Source organism: Ranitomeya variabilis, chromosome 5, assembly GCF_051348905.1.
Source record: "Ranitomeya variabilis isolate aRanVar5 chromosome 5, aRanVar5.hap1, whole genome shotgun sequence".
Classification (NCBI taxonomy): Eukaryota; Metazoa; Chordata; class Amphibia; order Anura; family Dendrobatidae; genus Ranitomeya; species Ranitomeya variabilis.
In genome coordinates this window covers 222,382,643-222,406,047 of record NC_135236.1, presented here as the reverse complement: position 1 = coordinate 222,406,047, position 23,405 = coordinate 222,382,643, and the positions used below count along the sequence as shown (strand labels likewise).

The 23,405-nt window shown below is 43.9% G+C and overlaps 1 protein-coding gene across 2 annotated transcripts in view; it reads right to left on the bottom strand.

Annotated features, from left to right (window-relative positions):
• The window catches only part of AQP9 (aquaporin 9), a 72,309-nt gene that overhangs the window by 37,758 nt on the left and 11,146 nt on the right, over positions 1 to 23,405 (bottom strand). Inside the window, exon 2 of one of the 2 annotated variants that reach the window (XM_077263826.1) lies at positions 8,856 to 8,982. The exons of the other annotated variant lie outside the window; for it this stretch is intronic. Within the exon in view, the coding sequence (XP_077119941.1) occupies positions 8,856 to 8,982 (127 nt within the window). The remainder of the gene's footprint in view (positions 1 to 8,855; positions 8,983 to 23,405) is intronic. 2 annotated transcript variants of the gene reach the window in all.

Genomic DNA, 23,405 nt, shown 5'->3' with positions numbered 1-23,405 from the left:
CCCTATAATCCTAATTTTATCATCCTCTATTTTGATCTTGTTTTTGTGCAGTAACTGTTGTCTATCTGCATTCGCCGCAGTATTATAGGCTGAGTTCAGGATGTGGGGAGGATAGTTTTTTTCTTTGAATTATTATTGAACATGTCAGCTGCCTGGCTGTGGAACATTTTAATGTAAGAGCAATTTTGCCTAAGTCTTAGGAACTGGCCTTTCGGAATTCCCTTTTTAAGTGGGATAGGATGATGACTATGCCAATTGAGTAGGCTATTCGTACTTGTAGGTTTCCGATAGATGCTTGTTGTAAGACCCCCATTAGGTGTCCTCCTTATCATCACATCTAAAAAGGCCAGCTCCGCTTTCTGAATTTCTGAGGTGAATTTTAGGCTGATGTCATTGATGTTAAGCTCTGCAATAAAAATTTTAAACTGTTCCACAGTACCCGTCCAGATGACAAAAACGTCATCAATGAATCTGAGCCATATGGCTACAAATTCATTCCACCAATTGGTGTCTCTCCCAAACACCACTGTCTCCTCCCACCAGCCCAGGAACAAATTTGCATATGATGGGGCACAAGAGCACCCTATCGCAGTGCCCCTGAGCTGGTGGTAGTGCCTGCCGTTAAATTTAAATGAATTATGGGTAAGTATAAAGTCCAGTAAAGACACCATGAAGGAATTATGGTCTCTGCAAGCTATTGACCTTTGTTGAAGGTAGTGGTGTACTCCCTTAATTCCCGCCTCGTGTGGTATGCTGCTATAGAGGGCCTCAACATCAATTGACGCCAACAAAGAACCATTGTCCAGTTGTAGGCCCTCTATTTTCTGCAACAGATCCATAGTATCCCTTAGGTATGAGGGGATAGAGATCACAAAAGGCCTTAGGATTTCCTCAACATACTGACCGCAGTTTTGTGTAAGGGAATCTACCCCAGATACAATGGGTCATCCCTTTAAAGGGTTTAGACCTTTATGTATCTTGGGTAGCGTGTAGAAGGTGGCCTGCAGGGGAAAATTAGGGAGCAAGAACTCATATTCAGGTTTAGATATAAGTCCCCTAGAAAAAGCCTCATCCAAAATTACTTTGAGTTGAGTTTTATACAACTCAGAGGGGTCAGAGACCAGGATTTCATATGCATTCTTGTCCTGCAAGATGTTGATGCACATATCACAATATGTCTTATGGTCCATGATGACCAAGTTTCCACCCTTGTCAGATGCCTTGATAATCAGCTGGTCATTCTTTCTCAGTGTCTCTAAAGGCCCCGTCTCACATAGCGAGATCGCTAGCGAGATCGCTGCTGAGTCACAAGTTTTGTGACGCAACAGCGACCTCAGTAGCGATCTCGCTATGTTTGACACGTACCAGCGACCAGGCCCCTGATGTGAGATCGCTGGTCGTGTCGGAATGGCCTGGACCTTTTTTTGGTCGTTTAGGTCCCGCTGACATCGCTGAATCGGTGTGTGTGACACGGATTCAGCGATGTCTTCACTGGTAACCAGGGTAAACATCGGGTTACTAAGCGCAGGGCCGCGCTTAGTAACCCGATGTTTACCGTGGTTACCAGCGTAAAAGTAAAAAAGCAAACAAACCGTACATACTCACATTCCGGTGTCCGTCAGGTCCCTTGCCGTCTGCTTCCCGCTCTGACTGACTGCCGGCCGGAAAGTAAGAGCAGATCACAGCGGTGACGTCACCGCAGTGATCTGCTTTCACTTTACGGCGGCACTCAGTCAGAGCGGGAAGCAGACGGCAAGGGACCTGAAGGACACCGGAATGTGAGTATGTACGTTTTTTTTTTTTTTACATTTACGCTGGTAACCACGGTAAACATCGGGTTACTAAGCGCGGCCCTGCGCTTAGTAACCCGATGTTTACCCTGGTTACCAGGGGACTTCGGCATCGTTGGTCGCTGGAGAGCGGTCTGTGTGACAGCTCCCCAGCGACCACACAGCGACAAAACAGCGACACTGCAGCGATCAGCATCGTTGTCTGTATCGCTGCAGCGTCGCTGTGTGTGACGGGGCCTTAAAGCTACTCTTTCCTTATCAGTAAGATTATAATTTGTGTTGGCATTCATATATTTGATCTTTTTAAGGTCTCTCTCTACAAGTTGTAGAAAGATGTCGATATTCTTCGTATCACCTTGGGGTGGCATTTTGACACTCTTATTTTTGAGGCTTGTAAATGGGCCCCTACCTGCATCACTACTCTGCTCATTTTCCCCCAAAAGTCCAACTAAGGCTTCAAAGCTCTCGATGTCCTCCTCCTGAAACCCCTGCTGCAGGCATTCCTCCCTATTGTTATGCACAAAAAAAAATTTCCACTTTAATTTTCTGCAGAAGAGGTTCAAATCCTTTATCCACCCAAAGCAGTTAAACCCGCCAGTTGGTACAACAGTCCCCTTTGCAATACTTGATATTCATCACCAGAAAGGGCATGGGTGGATAGATTTATGATTTGTCCTCTATCTAACTGGTTTTTGATCAGAGAAAGTATCCCGTTTTCATGCCTTGTTCTTAAAAAGAGGATGATGATGACGAAGAGGAGGCCAGTGCCTGAGTATCTCTTACAGTGGACGGAGGGGTTTTTGACATCCCTTCTCCATACCTGTATCCTCCCCTCCCCTTCCTCCCTTGTCTGGCCCTTGAATATTGCCATTTTTGCTGTCTAAATGGCTGTGCCCTATTATTATAGCCTCCTCTTCCGGAGGTCTCTGTTCTTTCTGTGTCTGAGGTGTCAATGTCTGAGGAAGAAATTTCACCTGCTCTGCCTGTTTGAAAATTAAAGGCTTGATTATCTGCAAAATTCCTAAGGTCTTTCTGGAACTGTATCTGCTTTCTTTCTTTCAATAAAGCCTGATATTTTTCAACAGAGGTCTGTAACAGACCCTCCCTTCTGTTGAAATCTGGATCCGATTTGAATTTTAACCACTTTTTCTATCAGGCTATTCAGGATACTCGTAGATTTTTCTAGTAATTTTTTCTCCTCAGATAACAGCAATTGCATAAAGCGTATCGACGAATCAATTGATTCTTTAAGCCAGAGATCCAAGAGTTCAGGGGAAGATGTACGTGTACGCATTAATCCCACTTTATGTTGTTTGTTATGGTTCTCAATGGCAAGAGAACATAGCCCAGCAAACATACGAACTAGCTCTTGGAAGGATGGAAACTAAACTGACCATGAACTAAACCTGCCGCACAACTAACAGTAGCCGGGTAGCGTAGCCTGCGTTTTATCCCTAGACGCCCAGCGCCGGCCGGAGGACTAACTAATCCTGGCAGAGGAAAATATAGTCCTGGCTCACCTCTAGAGAAATTTCCCCGAAAGGCAGACAGAGGCCCCCACAAATATTGGCGGTGATTTTAGATGAAATGACAAACGTAGTATGAAAATAGGTTTAGCAAAATTGAGGTCCGCTTACTAGATAGCAGGAAGACAGAAAGGGCACTTTCATGGTCAGCTGAAAACCCTATCAAAATACCATCCTGAAATTACTTTAAGACTCTAGTATTAACTCATAACATCAGAGTGGCAATTTCAGATCACAAGAGCTTTCCAGACACAGAAACGAAACTACAGCTGTGAACTGGAACAAAATGCAAAAACAAACAAGGACTAAGTCCAACTTAGCTGGGAGTTGTCTAGCAGCAGGAACATGCACAGAAAGGCTTCTGATTACAATGTTGACCGGCATGAAAGTGACAGAGGAGCAAGGCTAAATAGCGACTCCCACATCCTGATGGAAACAGGTGAACAGAGAGGATGATGCACACCAGTTCAATTCCACCAGTGGCCACCGGGGGAGCCCAAAATCCAATTTCACAACAGTTGTTATCTATGGGCGTATATGAGAATCGGCGGTGCATTTGGCGCATGTGCTGTTACGCACTCCATAACCATGGTGACTTAGCATGCAGCGAGCATGGGTGTCACGCAGATGATGATCAAAGGAGGATACCTCTGCGTGCCACTGCGCGCAGACGCAGTGGATGTCCAGAGACAGTGAGCGTAGGTGACACGCAATCCGTGACAGGAGGGCCTTCCTGTGCGTGCCACCATGCGCAGGCATAGAGAAACGCACTCCACCAGCCTTTCTTCATGATGACTGCTTCCGGGCTGTTAACCGGAAGTACCTATAGGTACGATTTTTCCGGCGGGATTTGCTTTAAATTGAGGTAACTGGAATCACAATTCATCTCCATCTCTCACCATCGAGACACATGACAGAAATATCGGGTCTCCTGATGAGCCAGAGGGGCGAAACGCATCGAGGCAATTGATGACAGTGGGCTGACGGCGCGGCACCTAACGATGAGTACCATATGTGCAGTTGTATATATGATAGGTGGATTTTGACAGAGGGTCTTGTTTTGGCATACAGCATTGGCGCCTACCTATGTATGGTGAATCATCATTTATCGGGCAGATTGCCCAGGACATATCAATTAGTCCATAGTACATTATGCTGTTTGTGACCCACTTTGTAGGTGCTGTTTGATTATAGTTATCAATCCCAGGTCTAAGATAGATTGACTTGGCAATATCTATACCCGTCATAAGCCTACCACATGTTCTCTTTTGTTTTTATACTTCACGGTGCTGGGGTCTAGAATTCCCTATATACAGGAACATTATTGTTTAGTGAAGTAGGGGAACCTTTAGTCCAATAATATTGTGTGGGTAGAGGGACCCATTGGTATCACCAGGGCTTTACAGGGACCCTACGGCAAGCCGACGTGGAGTGGGGGCTCCAACACTAGTTTTTCACGGTGTGTTTTTGTTTTGTTTTTTTCTTTGGTGTAGCCAGTGCCACAGGTTGGTGGCATTTTAGATATTTAAAATAAACATATTTTGGGTTTTATATGATTACTACATTTGAATATCCCAATCTAAATCTATAAACGTTAGAAATTTTTTTTTTAACTCTCTCTACACTAGGATTAATAATGGATAGGTGTCTTATTGATGCCTCTCCATTATTAACCTGGCTTAATGTCACCTTACAATAGCAAGGTGACATTAACCCCTTATTACCTCATATCCCACGGCTACAAAGGAGTGGGAAGAGAGGGGCTAAGTGCTGGAATTGGCGCATCTTACAGATGCGCCATTTCTGGGGCAGCTACGGACTGGTATTTGTAGCCGGGGGAGCAATATCCATGGCCCCTCTCTAGGCTATGGATATCAGCCCAACAGCTGTCTGCGTAGCCTTTCTGTCTATAAAATATATATATATGGCTGCGCATGCACGGTAGAAGATGGCGGATGCAATGGACAAAAAAGTTCACTTGAACGTTTTTTCGTGCCGACGGTCCGCCAAATCACGATAGATCCGTTGCATGACGGACGCGACGTGTGGCCATCCGTCGCGATCCGTCGCTAATACAAGTCTATGTGTAAAAACCGCATCCTGCGGGAACATTTGCAGGATCAGTTTTTTTCCCAAAACGACGGATTGCGACGGATTGCTAAAAATGCAATTGTGAAAGTAGCTTTAGAAACATCGGCCTTTCTATTATATATCTATGAATATATCTATCTATAGATATATTTATAGATATATATATCTATAGATACATAGATGTATCTATCCATATATCTGGCTGCTTTCATACATCAGGTTTTTGCCGTCAGGCACAATCGGGCGAGTTTTGAAAAAAACGGATCAGTTTTTTTCCACCGGATCCGTTTTTTTCTCATAGAGTTGTATTAGCGCTGGATTGTGCCTGATGGCCACACGTTTCACCTGTTTTTTGCCGGATCCATGAAAAAAGCTGTTTCCGCCGGACGGAAAACACATACAGAGGAACGGTTTTCTGTCCGGCGAAAAAACGTACAGCGACAGATCCAGCGAAAAAGTATGAAACTGAGATGTGAGATGATGAATCCGGCCTCCGAATCCATTTTTTTCATGCATGTTTCCATTCAAATCATGCACATTTTCCATTTATTTATTTCCAAAAACAGCATCAAAACTGCACCAAAACTGCATCAAAAACTGGTAATACAATTTTATATAATATAATATATGGTAATATAATACAGCCGCTCATAGAATATAATACAGCCCCTATAGAATGTAATACAGCCTCCCATAGAATATAATACAGCCCCCCATAGAATATAATACAGCCCCCCCCACAGAATGTAATACAGCCCCCAATAGAATATAATACAGCCCCCCACAGAATGTAATACAGCCCCCATAGAATATAATACAGACCCCCATAGAATATAATACAGCACCCCATAGAATATAATACATCACCCCACAAAATGTAATACAGCCCCCATAGAGTATAATACAGCCCCCATAGAATGTAATACAGCCCCCCATGAAATGTAATACAGCCCCCATGGAATATAATACAGCACCCCATAGAATGTAATACAGCCCCCATAGAATATAATACAGCCCCCCTAGAATGTAATACAGCCCCCATAGAACATAATGCAGCCCCCCACAGAATGTAATACAGCCCCCATAGAATATAATGCAGCCCTCCCCCACAGAATGTAATGTAATACAGCCCCCCGTAGAGTATAATACAGCACAGCGCCCCATAGAATGTAATGCAATACAGCCCCCCATAGAGTGTAATACAACCCCCCATAGAATATAATGTAGCACCCCCTGAGAATGGCCCCACAATCCAGTTATCATTCATTGATAGATTTAAAAAAAAAACACTCAATCCTCACCTCTCCTCGTGCCCCGCGCTGCTCCTGGTGCTCCAGGCTCGGCTCTGGTCTCAGTGACTGCAGTCTGCCCGGCACACAGAAGGTCCGCGATGATATGACCTCATCGCGCAACCGCAGGGGCAAAGGCAGAGGGGAATGATGGGAGTGGGAGCATCATCTGATGCTCTCTCCTGCATCATTGCATTGAACTGTACCAGCGTCATACTGTAGACGCCGGTATAGTTGAATGCGGCGGCGCTGGCGGGGGGCTGAGTTGGTGCTGGCAGGGGGGTGAGTCGGCACTGGTGGGGGGTGAGTCGCCTGTATCCCAGACAGCATGAGTGGGCCCTCCCGTCTCGCCAGGGCCCCGAAACTTGCCCGGGTGTGCCAGGTGCTGACGCCGGCCCTAAGGCCGGCCTCACACTAGCGAGTTTTACGGATGTATGAGCGCATAAACTACATCCGTAAAATACGCATTACACACGGCCCAATGATTCTCTATGGCCCAGCTCCTATCTGCCGTATATTATGCATCCGTAATATACGGTCTTGTACGGCTGTAGAAAATCGCAGCATGCTGTGTTTGTCACCATATTGCGCAAAAAAATCACCAATGAAAGTCTATGGGGGCGAGAAAAATACGGATTCCACACGGACCAGCAGTGTGACTTGCGAGAAATACGCAGCGGTGTTAGTGAAAAGCCGGTAATTCAATTGCCGGCTTTTCATTTCTCCTTCCCAAACCCGACATGATATGAGACATGGTTTACATACAGTAAACCATCTCATATCCCTTTTTTTTTGCATATTCCACACTACTAATGTTAGTACTGTGTATGTGCAAAATTTGGGCACTGTAGCTTGTAAAACAAAGGGTTAAATCGCGGAAAAAATTGGCGTGGGTTCCCGCACAATTTTCTCCGCCAGAGTGGTAAAGCCAGTGACTGAGGGCAGATATTAATAGCCTAGATAGGGTCCATGGTTATTGGCCCCCTGGCTACAAACATCTGCCCCCAGCCATCCCAGAAAAGGCACATCTGGAAGATGCGCCTATTCTGGCACTTGGCCACTCTCTTCCCACTCCCGTGTAGCAGTGGGATATGGGGTAATGAAGGGTTAATGTCACCTTGCTATTGTAAGATGACATTAAGCCAGATTAATAATGGAGAGGCGTCAATTATGACACTTATCCATTATTAGTCCAATTGTATGAAAGGGTTAAAAAAACACACACACATTATTAAAAAGTATTTTAATGAAATAAACACACAGGTTGTTTTAATATTTTATTGCTCTCTCAATCCACCTGAAGACCCTCGCTCTGAAAAATAATAAACCAACAATATACATACCTTCAGATGATCTGTCACGTCCCACGAAGTAAATCCATCTGAAGGGGTTAAATCATTTTACAGCCAGGAGCTGTGCTAAAGCACTCGCTCGTGCCTGTAAACCCCGGGTACTGAATGGAAAGCAGGATGATCTGTACTTACCTTGAGTTGCGGTGATGCGCCCTCTGCTGGATGTCCTCATATGAACTCGAGCGTGGGAACTTTTCCAAGGTTCCAGTTCATGAGGACATCCAGCAGAGGGCGCATCACCGCAACTCGGCTCACTTGCACCCATATAAATGACACAACTCACAACACTTGGATATCATCCAAGTGCGGTGCGTAATACGCCAACGCTGGCAATGGAAGAGATGAAGAAATTACTTTTTCCGCCTCCATCGCAGCTGTGCTCTGTTTCTCTCTGTGTTTGAGGATCAGAGCACAGTAGCATGACACTCGGCTGCCGCTCGCAGCAGAGTAGGAGCCAAGGGTCATTAGCATATCACATCCAATGCTATCGCATCAGCTGCCATACACTAGTGTGACTCCAGCCTAATCTTCAGATGTCACCAGCAGCTTTTCCCCTTTTTTACACACACAGCCAAGAAATGAAAACTTTTCATACTGCCCCTCGTCACTATTTCAAATATTGGATCAGGTATCATTTATAAGTGAATATTCATGACTTAAACATGACGCCAAGATCTAAGCTCTAAATCTTGTAATCTGAGCGCATCAAGCATTTAAGGTCATGAAATAATAGATACATTTTTGGATTTTTTTTTGTTTTGTTTTTTTACATTTGTAAAAAATTGTCAAAATAATACATTTAATTACCTGACACTCCCCCAGTTGCGTAAACTGCCATAGTGACTGCCAATGAACAGCCAATAGTGGTACCCAAGGCGCCTCCAGATGATCCATAGTTGAGAACAGATGTAGCAACACTACAACATGTGAAGGTCTAAATAAAACAGAAGAATTACAAAACAAAATAAATCTTTATATCATTATAAAATAGTAATAATAATATATATATATTTCACTAGGCACTGCTCCTAATAGCCAGTTTCCTACTCCACACTGATGAGGGGCAAATACCCCGAAACAGCTGTCTGTGGATGGATACCATGTTTTGGCATAGGTGGTTTTCCTTTATTGGATGCTGCCCATCCCGTGGTTGTTCCTTCCCGGTGAAAGACCTGGCTATTCATTGCTTGCGTTGAGAAACACGTGATGGTGTCTCCACGGCTTTTCTACATGCATATAAAATAATAATGACATATTAACAGAGCAATAAAAGTGGGATCCAATCCAAATGTCTCCCAATAGCTAAAATATTTTGCACCAATGTCCACTATAAAAATCCCAAATAAACATAAAGGAAATTTTCGTATACTAAGGCTGGATTTTCACTGGTCAACTATCGGTAAGGAGTGTTACTACGAATGCTCATTCCAAGTTTAAACTCATTGCCAATTACCCAATGAATGAGCCAAATTCTGATCTGTCTGATGAAATGGTTTTTAAGCTGGATTAAATATAATTGTTCTCGGCAGCACATCATCTAGTGTAACCAGGATATGTGCTGCCAAGAACAATGACTAACTATGCGCCCAGAATAATCTATTACACATGTGTGTGAATGGGAAGTGCGGTCAGCCTGTCTAAACAAGCTATTAAATAATCAATTTAACATTTCAGCATGTTCTTTTTTAAAGTGTTTACTAGTGATGAGCAAATTTTCTCGGTCATACCCGGATATCACTCGGGTATATGGGTGCTCGGATAAGCTCAGATTAAATGTTCAAATCCCTGCCTTACACAGCCAATAAATATGTGGGGATTGCCTGTCTGTCACAGTAATGCCATAACTATCCAGGCGGTGGCATTACTGTCATTGGCTGGCTTTATTACCTCATCAGAGGTTATAAAAGGACTGGCGTCACCACACTCAGCACAGTAACGCCACTGCACAGCTCAAGTACAGTTGTGATTGGAGGAGAGAGTAGTTGTCCTGGCCTGTGTGTGCACAGTTTCATTAATCAGAGTCCTGTAGTGGTGCTACTGGTGCTGATGCTAAACCATCAAATTAACCCCTTCACCCCAAAGCCTGTTTTCACCTAAGTGACACGGCCAATTTTTACAATTCTGACCACTGTCACTTTATGAGGTCATAACTCTGAAACGCTTCAACGGATCCTGGTGATTCTGAGATTGTTTTCTCGTGACATATTGTACTTTATGATAGTGGTAAAACTTCTTCGATATGACTTGCATTTATTTGTGAAAAAAACAGAAATTTGTCGAAAATTATGAAAATTTAGCAATTTTCAAATTTTTTGTTTTTATGCCCTTAAATTAGAGAGGTATATCACATAATATAGTTAATAAACAACATTTCCCACATGTCTGCTTTACATCAGCACAATTTTGGAAACATAATTTTTTTTTGTTAGGGAGTTATAAGGGTTAAAAGTTGACCAGCGATTTATCATTTTTGCAACAAAATTTGCAAAACCATTTTTTTTATGGACCACCTCACACTTGAAGTGACTTTGAGGGGTCTATATGACAGAAAATGCCCAAAATTGACACCATTCTAAAAACTGCACCCCTCAAGGTACTCAAAACCACATTCAAAAAGTTTATTAACCCTTCAGGTGCTTCACAGGAATTTTTGGAATGTTTAAAAAAAATTGAACATTTAACTTTTTTTTCACAAAATTTTTACTTCAGATCCAATTTGTTTTATTTTCCCAAGGGTAGCAGGATAAATTGGACCGCAAAAGTTGTTGTGCAATTTGTCCTGAGTACGCTGATACTTCATATATGGGGATAAACCATTGTTTGGGCGCATGGCAGAGCTCGGAAGGGAAGGAGCGCCATTTGACTTTTCAATGCAAAATTGGCTGGAATTGAGATCGGAACCCATGTCGTGTTTGGAGAGCCCCTGACGTGCTTAAACAGTGGAAACCCCCACAAGTGACACCATTTTGGAAAGTAGACCCTCTAAGGAACTAATCTAGATGTGTGGTGAGCACTTTGAACCTCCAAGTGCTTCACAGAAGTTTATAATGTACAGCCGTAAAAAAAAATTAATATTAATTTTCACAAAAAATGATCTTTTTGCCCCAAATTTTTTATTTTCCCAAGGGTAGCAGGATAAATTGGACCGCAAAAGTTGTTGTGCAATTTGTCCTGAGTACGCTGATACTTCATATATGGGGATAAACCACTGTTTGGGCGCATGGCAGAGATCGGAAGGGAAGGAGTGCCATTTGACTTTTCAATGCAAAATTGGCTGGAATTGGGATCGGAACCCATGTCGTGTTTGGAGAGCCCCTGACGTGCCTAAACAGTGGAAACCCCCACAAAGTGACACCATTTTGGAAAGTAGACCCTCTAAGGAACTAATCTAGATGTGTGGTGAGCACTTTGAAGCTCCAAGTGCTTCACAGAAGTTTATAATGTAGAGCCGTAAAAAAAAATTAATATTAATTTTCACAAAAAATGATCTTTTTGCCCCAAATTTTTTATTTTCCCAAGGGTAGCAGGATAAATTGGACCCCAAAAGTTGTTGTGCAATTTGTCCTGAGTACGCTGATACTTCATATATGGGGATAAACCACTGTTTGGGCGCATGGCAGAGATCGGAAGGGAAGGAGCGCCATTTGACTTTTCAATGCAAAATTGGCTGGAATTGAGATCGGAACCCATGTCGTGTTTGGAGAGCCCCTGACGTGCCTAAACAGTGGAAACCCCCACAAGTGACACCATTTTGGAAAGAAGACCCCCTAAGGAACTTATCTAGATGTGTGGTGAGCACTTTTAACCCCCAGTTGTTTCACTAAAGTTTAGAATGTAGCGCTGTGAAAATTAAAAAATCATTTTTTCTTTCCACAAAATGATGTTTTAGCCCACAATTTTTTTTCCCCATGGGTAACAGGAGAAATTGGACCACAAAAGTTATTGTCCAATTTGTCCTGAGTACGCTGATACCCCATACATTGGGGGGAACCACTGTTTGGGCGCACGGCAGAGCTCGGAAGGGAAGGAGCGCCGTTTGAAATGCAGACTTAGATGGATTGGTCTGCAGGTGTCATGTTGCATTTGCAGAGCCCCTGATGTACCTAAACAGTAGAAACCCCCCACAAGTGACCCCATATTGGAAACTAGACCCCCCACGGAACTTATCTAGATGTGTTGTGAGAACTTTGAACCAACAAGTGTTTCACTACAGTTTATCATGCAGAGCCGTGAAAATAAAAAATATTTTTTTTCCACAAAAATTATATTTTAGCCCCCACGTTTTTATTTTCCCAAGGGTAACAGGAGAAATTGGACAACAAAAGTTGTTGTCCAATTTGTCCTGAGTACGCTGATACCCCATATATGGGGGGGAACCACTGTTTGTGCGCACGGCAGAGCTCGGAAGGGAAGGAGCGCCGTTTGAAATGCAGACTTAGATGGATTGGTCTGCAGGTGTCATGTTGCATTTGCAGAGCTCCTGATGTACCTAAACAGTAGAAACCCCCCACAAGTGACCCCATATTGGAAACTAGACCCCCCACGGAACTTATCTAGATGTGTTGTGAGAACTTTGAACCCCCAAGTGCTTCACTACAGTTTATAACGCAGAGCCGCGAAAATAAAAAATATTTTTTTTTCCACGAAAATTATGTTTTAGCCCCCATGTTTTTATTTTCCCAAGGGTAAGGCTGGATTCACACTTGCGTTTTTATCTGCATGCGTTTTTTAAAAACGCATGTGTGAAAAAACGCATGTAAACGCGGTAAAACGCATGCGTTTTTTAGACGCATGCGTTTTTATAGAAAAACACAAGAAAACAAGAAAAAAACAAAAAACCCTAACCCTACCCCTACCTCTACCCCTAACCCTACCCCTAACCCTACCCCTAACCCAAACCTGAAATACGTGGCACTGAAATACGTTTATATACGTATATACGTGCCACGATATTTCAGTGGCCACGTATATAAGTGCCATGTATATAAGTGCCACGTATATAAGTGCGACGTATATAAGTGCCACGTATTTCACGTAAATGCCACGATATTTCAGTGCCACGTATTTCACTGAAATATCGTGGCACTTAAATACGTGGCACTGAAATACGTGGCACTGAAAGACGTGGCACTGAAATATCGCGGCACTGAAATATCGTGGCACTGAAATACGTGGCACTGAAATATCGTGGCACTGAAATATCGTGGCACTGAAATACGTGGCACTGAAATACGTGGCACTGAAATATCGTGGCACTGAAAGACGTGGTACTGAAAGACATGGCACTGAAATATTGTGGCACTGAAATACGTGGCACTGAAATACGTGGCACTATGACTGTCAGAAAATGTTCATTAAACGGTTAGGGGGTGAGTTTAGGGGTAGGGTTAGGGTTAGGGTTTGGATCCCTTTATCACCTTGGTGGTGGGTGACTTTTCAGTGTGTGTTCTGGTTTTTTTCTATAAAAACGCATGCGTTTTTAACGCAAACAAACGCGTTGAGATCGGACACCATGTCGCGTTTGGAGAGCCCCTGATGTGCCTAAACAGTGAAAAATCCCCAATTCTAACTGAAACTCTAACCCCAACCCTAACCCCAGCCCTAACCCTAGCCCTAACCCCAACCCTAACCCTAGCCCTAACCCTAGTGCTACTTTCACACTAGCGTTTTTTTGCATAAGTCGCAATGCGTCGTTTTGGCGAAAAAACGCATCCTGCAAAGTCATCTGCAGGATGCGTTTTTTCCCCATAGACTAACATTAGCGACGTATTGACACACGTCGCAAGCGTCGTGCGACGGTTGCGTCGTGTTGCGGCGGACCGCCGGCAGCAAAAAACGTTACATGTAACTTTTTTTGTGCTGACGGTCCACCATTTCCGACCTCGCATGCGCGGCTGGAACTCCACCCCCACCTCCCCGCACCTCACAATGGGGCAGCGGATGCGTGGAAAAACAGCATCCGCTGCCCCCGTTGTGCGGCGCTTGCACAGTATGCGTCGGTATGTTGGGCCGACGCTAGTGTGAAAGTAGCCTAACGGGAAAATGGAAATAAATATATTTTTTTACATTTTATTATTTTTCCCTAACTAAGGGGGTGATGAAGGGGGATTTGATTTACTTTTATAGCTTTTTTGGGCGGATTTTTATGGTTGGCAGCCATCACACACTAAAAGACGCTTTTTATTGCAAAAAATAGTTTTTACATCACCACACTTTGAGAGCTATAATTTTTCCATATTTTGGTCCACAGAGTCATGTGAGATCTTGTTTTTTGCGGGATGAGTTGATGTTTTTATTGGTACCATTTTCGGGCACATGACATTTTTTGATCGCTTTTTATTCCGATTTTTGGGAGGCGGAATGAACAAAAACCAGCAATTCCTGAAATTCTTTTAGGGGGGGCGTTTATACCGTTCCGCGTTTGGTAAAAAGGATAAAGCAGTTTTATTCTTCGGGTCAGTACGATTACAGCGATACCTCATTTATGTAATTTTTTTATGTTTTGGCGCTTTTACACAATAAAAACTATTTTATATAAAAAAATAATTGTTTTTGCATCGCTTTATTCTGAGGACTATAACTTTTTTTTTTTTCTGCTGATGATGCTGTATGGCAGCTTTTTTTTTGCGGGACAAGATGACGTTTTCAGCGGTACCATGGTTATTTATATCTGTCTTTTTGATCGCGTGTTATTCCACTTTCTGTTTGGCGGTATGAGAATAAAGCGTTGTTTTTTGCCTCGTTTTTTTTTTTTTTATTACGGTGTTCACTGAAGGGGTTAACTAGTGATATAGTTTTATAGGTGGGGTCGTTACGGACGCGGCGATACTAAATATGTGTACTTTTATTGTGTGATTTTTTTTTTATTCAGATAAAGAAATGTATTTATGGGAATATTTTTTTTTTTTTTCTTTATTTAGGAATTTATTTATTTTTTTTTTTACACATGTGGAAAAATTTTTTTTTTACTTTTTTACTTTGTCCCAGGGGGGGACATCACAGATCGGTGATCTGACAGTGTGCACAGCACTCTGTCAGATCATCGATCTGACAGGCACATTGCAGAGGCTTGCCGGCGCCTGCTATGAGGAATTCTCAGCAGACGCCGGCAAGCAGGGTCATCTCATGACCCGGAAGGAGTCCCGCGGCCATCTTGGATCCGGGGACTCCTTCTCATCGCGCTGCTCCGGTGGGAGAGCGCAGGGAGCCCCCGTCCCTGCGCGATCCCCCTCTATGCCGCTGTCACTATTGACAGCGGCATCAGAGGGGTTAAATGCCCGCGATCGGCGACAGCGGTGATCGGGGCGCCGTACTAGTACTGCGGCTGGCACTAATGCAGTGCCGGCAGCACCGTACTAGTACGGCGCATGGCACGAAGGGGTTAAAAGTGTGATATCATTGTTCTCATCCGCGATCTTAGAGTCAGAGATGCTTCTAGGGCTCTTCCCCAGGGTGTTCTTCTTCCATTCATCACTTTTTCCATCTATTTCAACATTTTCTTTGACCCACAGACCTTCTGAGTCTGCCAGAAAAATGCTCAGATTTACAATTGACTCCCATTATACTCGTTACTCGAAACGAGTAACGAGCATTTGAGTACTTTAGTGCTCACTTATCCCTAATGTTTACCTTTTATGTTGTATAAAAAGTGGTCAACTCAAAAAGTTTTTAAATATTAATTTTCTACCACCAACATGTCAGTCTGCATTCTTGTGGAATCTTTACATTACGGTCCCCTTCAATCAAGATATTTTACAATAGGCTGCCAAGTCATCTATATATATAATTGTCTAAGGTCCACTTCCGTCTGTTTGTCTGTCTGTTTGTCTGTCACGGAAATCCCATGTCGCTGATTGGTCGCGGCCGGCTGGGCATTGCCAATCAGCGACAGGCACAGTCCGGCCGTGAATTGGCCCCTCCCTACCCCCTCCAGTCAGTGCCCCCTCCATACTCCTCTTCAGTCAGTGCCCATAAAGCGTTTTAGCTTAGTTAAACGGACTGCATTACACCACGGCATAACGCAGTGTAATGCAGTCCATTAACGCTGTCATTAACCCTGTAAGTGTGACCAACTTTTTACTATTGATGCTGCCTATGCAGCATGAATAGTAAAAACATATAATGTTAAAAATAGTTTTAAAAAAATCATTATATTCTCACCTTCCGGTGTCCGCGGCAGCCTTTCCTGCTCCTCGCGATGCTCCGGTCCCAAGAATGCATTGCGGCAATGACCCCAGATGATGTAGCGGTACGAGACCGCTACATCATCACGGGTTATTGTCGCAAGGCATTACTGGGAATGGAGCATCACGAGGAGCATCCCTAAACGCCTGGGCTGGAGCCGGGGGCCGCCGGAATGTGAGTATATAACTATTTTTTTTAAATTCTTTTTTTAACAGAGATATGGTGCCCACATTGCTATATACTACATGGGTTGTGTTATATACTGCATGGGCTGTGCTATATACTGCGTGGACTGTGTTATATACTACGTCGCTGTGCTATATACTACATGGGCTGTGCTATATACTACGTGGCTGTGCAATATACTACGTGGCTCTGCTATATACTACGTGGCTGTGTGATAAACTACGTAACTGTGCTATATACTTGTAATAATTACAGGGGATAACTCAGGAGACTCTTTGCGTGGAACAAGACAACTACAGGACACAGTTTTATAAGTGGTAAAGTCTATATTATCACACAGTGATTCAAACAGGTGCAGAGAGAAACTCAAGTCCACAACACTTGGTGCAAATATCAAATGCAGCTCAGCAGTCTATAGGAAACTTCAGAGGAAAATGCAATCACGCAGAAAGTCTATGATGCACAATTATTCTTGAGGATACTTGACATGAATAAGTCCTTGCTTAGTCCAAAACACAGATAGATATGCTTATAAAGCAGTTCAAATAATATCTTAGCTCAACCAGGGAGGTTTGGGTAAGAGTCTCAGGTTCTTGCAGAGCAGCAACAGCTTACAGGTCCAGCAAATGCAGATGGAAGAAAACACGAGCAGCAGATGAAGGAGGATTACTGGAACTGGTGTATGCAGCAGGAACTCAGAGCAGAGTAGCAGGATAACCCCACAGGTTCACAGGAGCAGGTATATAGCCAGGGAGTCACCAGAGGTCAGGAGCTGGATGCAAGGCAGAATACTCTAGCACAGACTGAAGGCTGGGGTGGAGTTTTATAGCAGGAAGACATAGTGCACATGAGACCAAAGACGCCATCTTGGAAAAGTGCAGTAATGCACAAAAAGGTGATAAAAAATGTTCAAGAGTCCTGACATTACTCCCTCCTTAGAAGTGGCCTCAGGACGATCTTGGACCTGGTTTCTCAGGGCATCTCTGATGAAAACGAGAAATCTTCTGTTGGGCATTGATGTTTTCCACAGGTTCCCAAGAGTCTTCCTCAGGGGGATATCCCTGCCATCTTATCAGATATTGGAGCCGATTCCTGTGAATCCTGGAATCAACAATTTCCTCCACCACAAATTGTTCTTGCCCATCAATCACCACAGGCTGCAGAGGTGGCACAACATGTCCATGGAAGGTATTAGGAGATACAGGCTTTAGTAAAGATACATCAAAAACTGGGTGTACCTTCATAGTCCTAGGCAGCTTCAGCCGGCAGGCCACAGAGCTCACAATACCGTTGATCTTGAAAGGCCCAATTAATTTCTGTCCAAGTTTTTGTGAAGGAACGTTTAACTTCAGATTCTTAGTTGCTAACCACACGGAATCTCCTACCTTGAACATGGGTGCAGGTTTACGGAATCTATCAGCCGATCTCTTATAACGTTCTTGAGCTGTGGTCAGGGATTCCTTCAGAACCTCCAGATTTTGCCTCATTGCAGTCAGCCTTTCCTCCACTGCCAGAACCGGAGAATTAATTGGAGACCTAGGTAAGATACACGGATGATAACCCAGATTGGCAAAGAAAGGTGTAAATTTAGTGGAGGCGCTCTGAGAATTGTTATATGAAAATTCGGCTAACGGCAGCAACTCCAACCAATCATCCTGGAGATGGCTGCCATAGCATCTTAGATATTGTTCCAGTGTCTGGTTGGTACACTCAGTCTGACCAATTGTCTGGGGATGGTAAGCGGAAGAGAGACAGACATTAATTTTGAGTGCAGAGCAAAACCCCTTCCAGAATCTTGAAGTGAACTGCACTCCACGGTCAGAGATGATCTCATCCGGAACCCCATGCAACCGAAAGACATTCTGTATAACCAAGTTCACTATATCTTTAGCTGAGAAGAGGCCGGTGCACGGAACAAAATGAGCAGCTTTAGTCAGGCGATCAACTACCACCATGATTGTATTCATGCCCCCTGATGTAGGCAGCTCCACAATAAAGTCCATTGATATAGACCCCCAAGGGTGGGACGGAACAGGTAATGGTTGTAGAATAATAATATAATAATAATAATTTTTTTTATTTATATAGCGCCAACATATTCCGCAGCGCTTTACAAATTATAGAGGGGACTTGTACAGACAATAGACATTACAGCATAACAGAAATCACAGTTCAAAACAGATACCAATAGGAATGAGGGCCCTGCTCGCAAGCTTACAAACTATGAGGAAAAGGGGAGACACGAGAGGTGCATGGTAACAATTGCTTTAGTTATTTGGACCAGCCATAGTGTAAGGCTCGGGTGTTCATGTAAAGCTGCATGAACCAGTTAACTGCCTAAGTATGTAGCAGTACAGACACAGAGTGCTATTAACTGCATAAAGTGTATGAGAACATGATGCGAGGAACCTGATTATGTTTTTTTTTTTTTAATGGGCCACACAGGGATGGTTAGGTTAATGCATTGAGGCGGTAGGCCAGTCTGAACAAATGAGTTTTTAGGGCACGCTTAAAACTGTGGGGATTGGGGATTAATCGTATTAACCTAGGTAATGCATTCCAAAGAATCGGCGCAGCACGTGTAAAGTCTTGGAGACGGGAGTGGGAGGTTCTGATTATTGAGGATGCTAACCTGAGGTCATTAGCGGAGCGGAGGGCATGGGTAGGGTGGTAGACTGAGACCAGAGAGGAGATGTAGGGTGGTGCTGAGCCATGGAGTGCTTTGTGGATGAGGGTAGTAGTTTTGTACTGGATTCTGGAGTGGATTGGTAGCCAGTGTAATGACTGGCACAAGGTAGAGGCATCGGTGTAATGGTTGGTGAGGAATATGATCCTGGCTGCAGCATTTAGGACAGATTGGAGCGGGGAGAGTTTGGTAAGAGGGAGGCCGATTAGTAGAGAGTTACAATAGTCCAGACGAGAATGAATAAGTGAGACAGTAAGAGTTTTTGCAGTGTCGAAAGTAAGAAAAGGGCGAATTCTAGAAATGTTTTTGAGATGCAGATAAGAAGAGCGAGCCAGTGATCGGATGTGGGGGGTGAAAGAAAGCTCAGAATCAAGGATGACCCCAAGGCAGCGGGCATGTTGCTTTGGAGTAATGGTGGAACCACACACGGAGATGGCAATGAAAGGTAGGTTAGTAGAGGGAGAGAACATAAGGAGTTCAGTTTTTGACAGGTTCAGTTTCAGATAGAGGGAGGACATGATGTTAGAGACAGCGGTAAGACAATCACTGGTGTTTTCTAAAAAGGTCGGCATGATAACAGGAGAAGAGGTGTATAATTGGGTGTCGTCAGCATAAAGATGGTACTGGAAACCAAATCTATTGATTGTTTGTCCAATAGGGGCAGTATACAAAGAGAAGAGGAGGGGGCCTAGGACTGATCCTTGAGGAACCCCAACAGTAAGGGGAAGGTGAGAGGAGGAGGAACCAGCAAAATATACAGTGAAGGATCGGTCAGAGAGATAGGAGGAGAACCAAGAGAGAACGGTATCCTTGAGGCCGATGGAGCGGAGCACAGTGAGGAGGAGCTGATGATCCACAGTGTCGAATGCTGCGGAGAGATCCAAGAGAATTAGCATGGAGTAGTGACCATTAGATTTAGCTGTTAGTAGAAGACCCGTAGGTGCCACATGAGGAGTCTTGTAACGAGCACATACCTCGCAAGAGGGAGCATACAGTAGTCCTTCGTATCCTTCAGGCAAGTTGGCCACCAGAAGAATCGGCTCAGGAACTCTTGTGTCTTCTGTACCCCCCTGTGACCAGCCAACTTGGAGTCATGTACCAACTTAAGGATCTGCAGACGGATGACCTCAGGGACGTAGATACGTCGATCTCTGAACCACATGCCACCCTTAAAGACAAGATTAATATCCACAGGTGGGTTGGCCAGAAATACATCACCATCATAGGCCTCCCTGCACTCCTTCCACAAGTCCTGATTGTGGATAACTCTGATGAAATTGGCATCAGATAGAATGGTCTTGGACGGAGCTCCAGGTACGGAATCCGCAGCATGGATTCAGGATAAAGCATCAGCCTTCCTATTACGAGAACCTGGACGGTACGAGATAACAAAGTTAAATTGATTTAAAAATAAGTTCCAACGAGCCTGATGAGGAGAAAGACATCTAGCGGATCTAAGGAACTCTAAATTGCGATGGTCAGTTAGCACTATGATCTGTTGTGCAGCTCCTTGCAGATGATGCCTCCATTCTTTGAAAGCCGCAATAATAGCCAGCAATTCCTTGTCTCCCATGTCGTCATGTCGTAATTCTTCTCTGCTGAGGTTAGTCTATGGGAAAAGAAAGCACAAGGATGTAGCAGACCCTTCTCTCCAGTTCTTTGGGAGAGAATAGCCCCCAAAGCATTATCAGAAGCGTCCACCTCCACAATAAAAGAAAGTGTTGGATCTGGGTGTATCAACAGCGGTGCTGATGTGAAACAGATCTTAAGCCGATCAAAAGCTTCTTGAGCCTGTGATGACCACTTAAAGGGCTTTTCCTTCTTTGTCAAGGAAGTAATGGGACAGACAATATTAGAAAAATTTTGAATGAAGCGTCTGTAGAAATTTGCAAAACCAATAAAACGTTGGACCTCCATAATGTTCTTGGGTACCGGCCAGTCAAGGATAGCCTGAATCTTACCAGATTCCATGTTCAGCCCCTGGGGAGAGATGATATAACCTAAGAACTGTATCTCAGAACGATGGAACTCGCATTTATCCGGCTTAATATACAGATGGTTCTCTTTCAGATGTCTTAAAACAGTTTTGACATGTTCTTCATGTTCCTGTAGAGAGTCAGAAAAGATTAGTATATCGTCCAAATAGATCACTACAAACTGGTCCAACAAATCTCTGAAAATGTCATTAGCAAGGTGTTGAAACGTTGCAGGGGCGTTACAAAGCCCGAAGGGCATCACAAGAGATTCAAAGTGTCCATTCAAGTGTCCAGACAGCATCTGAATGCCGTCTTCCACTCATCCCCTGGACGAATACGCACCAAATTATAAGCCCCATGAAGATCCAGTTTAGAGAACACCTTAGCATGGCGGACTCTTTCCAGTAATTCGGGAATCAGAGGCAAAGGGTAAAGGTTTCGTACGGTTACCTTATTGAGTTTCCGATAGTCAACACAGGGTCTCAGTGTCCCATCCTTCTTCTTTACAAAAAAGATAGGTGCCCCTGCTGGTGAGGAAGAAGGATGTATGAAGCCTTTGGCCAGATTTTCATCAATATACTCCTTTAAGGCTTGAAGCTCAGGTGCCGCCAAAGGGTATACGTTACCAAAAGGAATGGCTGCCCCAGGAAGCAACTCAATGGGACAGTCATAATGCCTGTGTGGAGGAAGCTGATCTGCATTCTTATTGTCACAGATGTCAGAGAACTCTTTATATGCTGGAGGTAAAGAAAATACCTGTACATGTGGTTCTGTAGCCGCGGACTCAGGGACAGCTTCTGTTAACGCTGAGTTGCTCCTTGTTGGAAAGATAATCTCCTTGGTCTCCCAGTTGATAATTGGGTTCTGAGAACGCAACCAAGGAATGCCTAAAATCACAGGAAAATGAGAAGAAATTAGCAAGAAAGAAAGTTGCTCCTGATGATTAGGCTCCAACAAAATTTCAAGGGGTACGGTCTCCTGATCCACAGGCCCAGAGATTAAAGGTGACCCATCCACTGTTTCCATGGTAATTGGAGAGGCTCTTTTCTGAATTTCAATACCATGTTCCTTGGCAAATGCGATATTCCTGAAATTGCCACCTGCACCAGAGTCAATCATAGCTGCACTGGAAATCCACTGTCCTGAACACAGGATATTAATAATGAGAGAGCAGTTAGAGTTCTTTTCCATAAGCTCCTTGGGGGGTGAAGTCATAGAAAGTGAATGGAATACAGCGTTTAAAGGCAGGCTACATTCAGAAATGTCAGATTCATCATCACAGTTGTCAAACTCCCCTACTGCCACTAGCACCTTGTTAGGCTGTCTAGGACACTTAGGACAATTAATCAAGAAGTGGTCAGACTGGCTGCAGTAGAAACATAGACTTTCACGAAGGTGATGCTCCCGGTGCTCATTGGTCTCGCGCCTCTGAACGGAATCAATTTGCATGGACACCTCCTCCAACTCCCGAGATGTTTTACCTGCAGGCTCTTTGAAGGAAGGGAAACGTTAGAAATACAGTTATATGCAGCAAACTTCTCCTGCCTACGCTCAGTAAGGCGAATGTCAATGTGCACACAATGCTGTATAAATGTCTCTAGCTCTTGTGGTGACTCAGAGCGAGCTAGTTCATCTTTTACAATACTAGACAGACCCCTTTTAAAAATAGGCAATTGTGCATAACTGTCCCAATTGGTATCTACCGCTAATCTCCTGAATTCAGTAGCATACTCAATAACAGAACGTTTTGCCTGGCGTAAAGACAATAAAGCAGATTCAGCGGTTGCACGGCGATTAGGATCATCAAACATTAATGCCATAGCGGCCAAGAAATCATCCAAGTTATTTAACCGTGGGTCACGAGACTCAATCATCATCAGGTGAGCGCTCGTGCGGTCAGCAGCAATATTACACACAATACTTTGGATCTATCATTAGGAAAATGTTCAGCATGCACATCAAAATGTAGCATACATTGATTCACAAAGCCACAAAATTTGTCGCAATCACCTTTAATACTTGACTGGTGGCAACTTAGGTGGGCTAGCTGGTGGCGGTTGCCCAGAGGGAAAAGTTGCTTGTGCAGCTATTTGCGTGCTTATGTCCTGAAAAGCCCGTCCATACTGGGACTCTATGCCGCAAATTTGTTTTCCTGGGCTGCCATGCAGGTGCTTAAGTCCTGTAAAGTCTGTCCAAACTTGTTGATTGTGTTCAAAGCTTCCAAACTTCTTTTGCAGACCTTCCACATCTTTCTGCAGTGATCTAATTATGGAAAACACCTGCTCTAGTCTGCTTTCTGCAGTCATTGTTCCAGCAGTCTCCTTT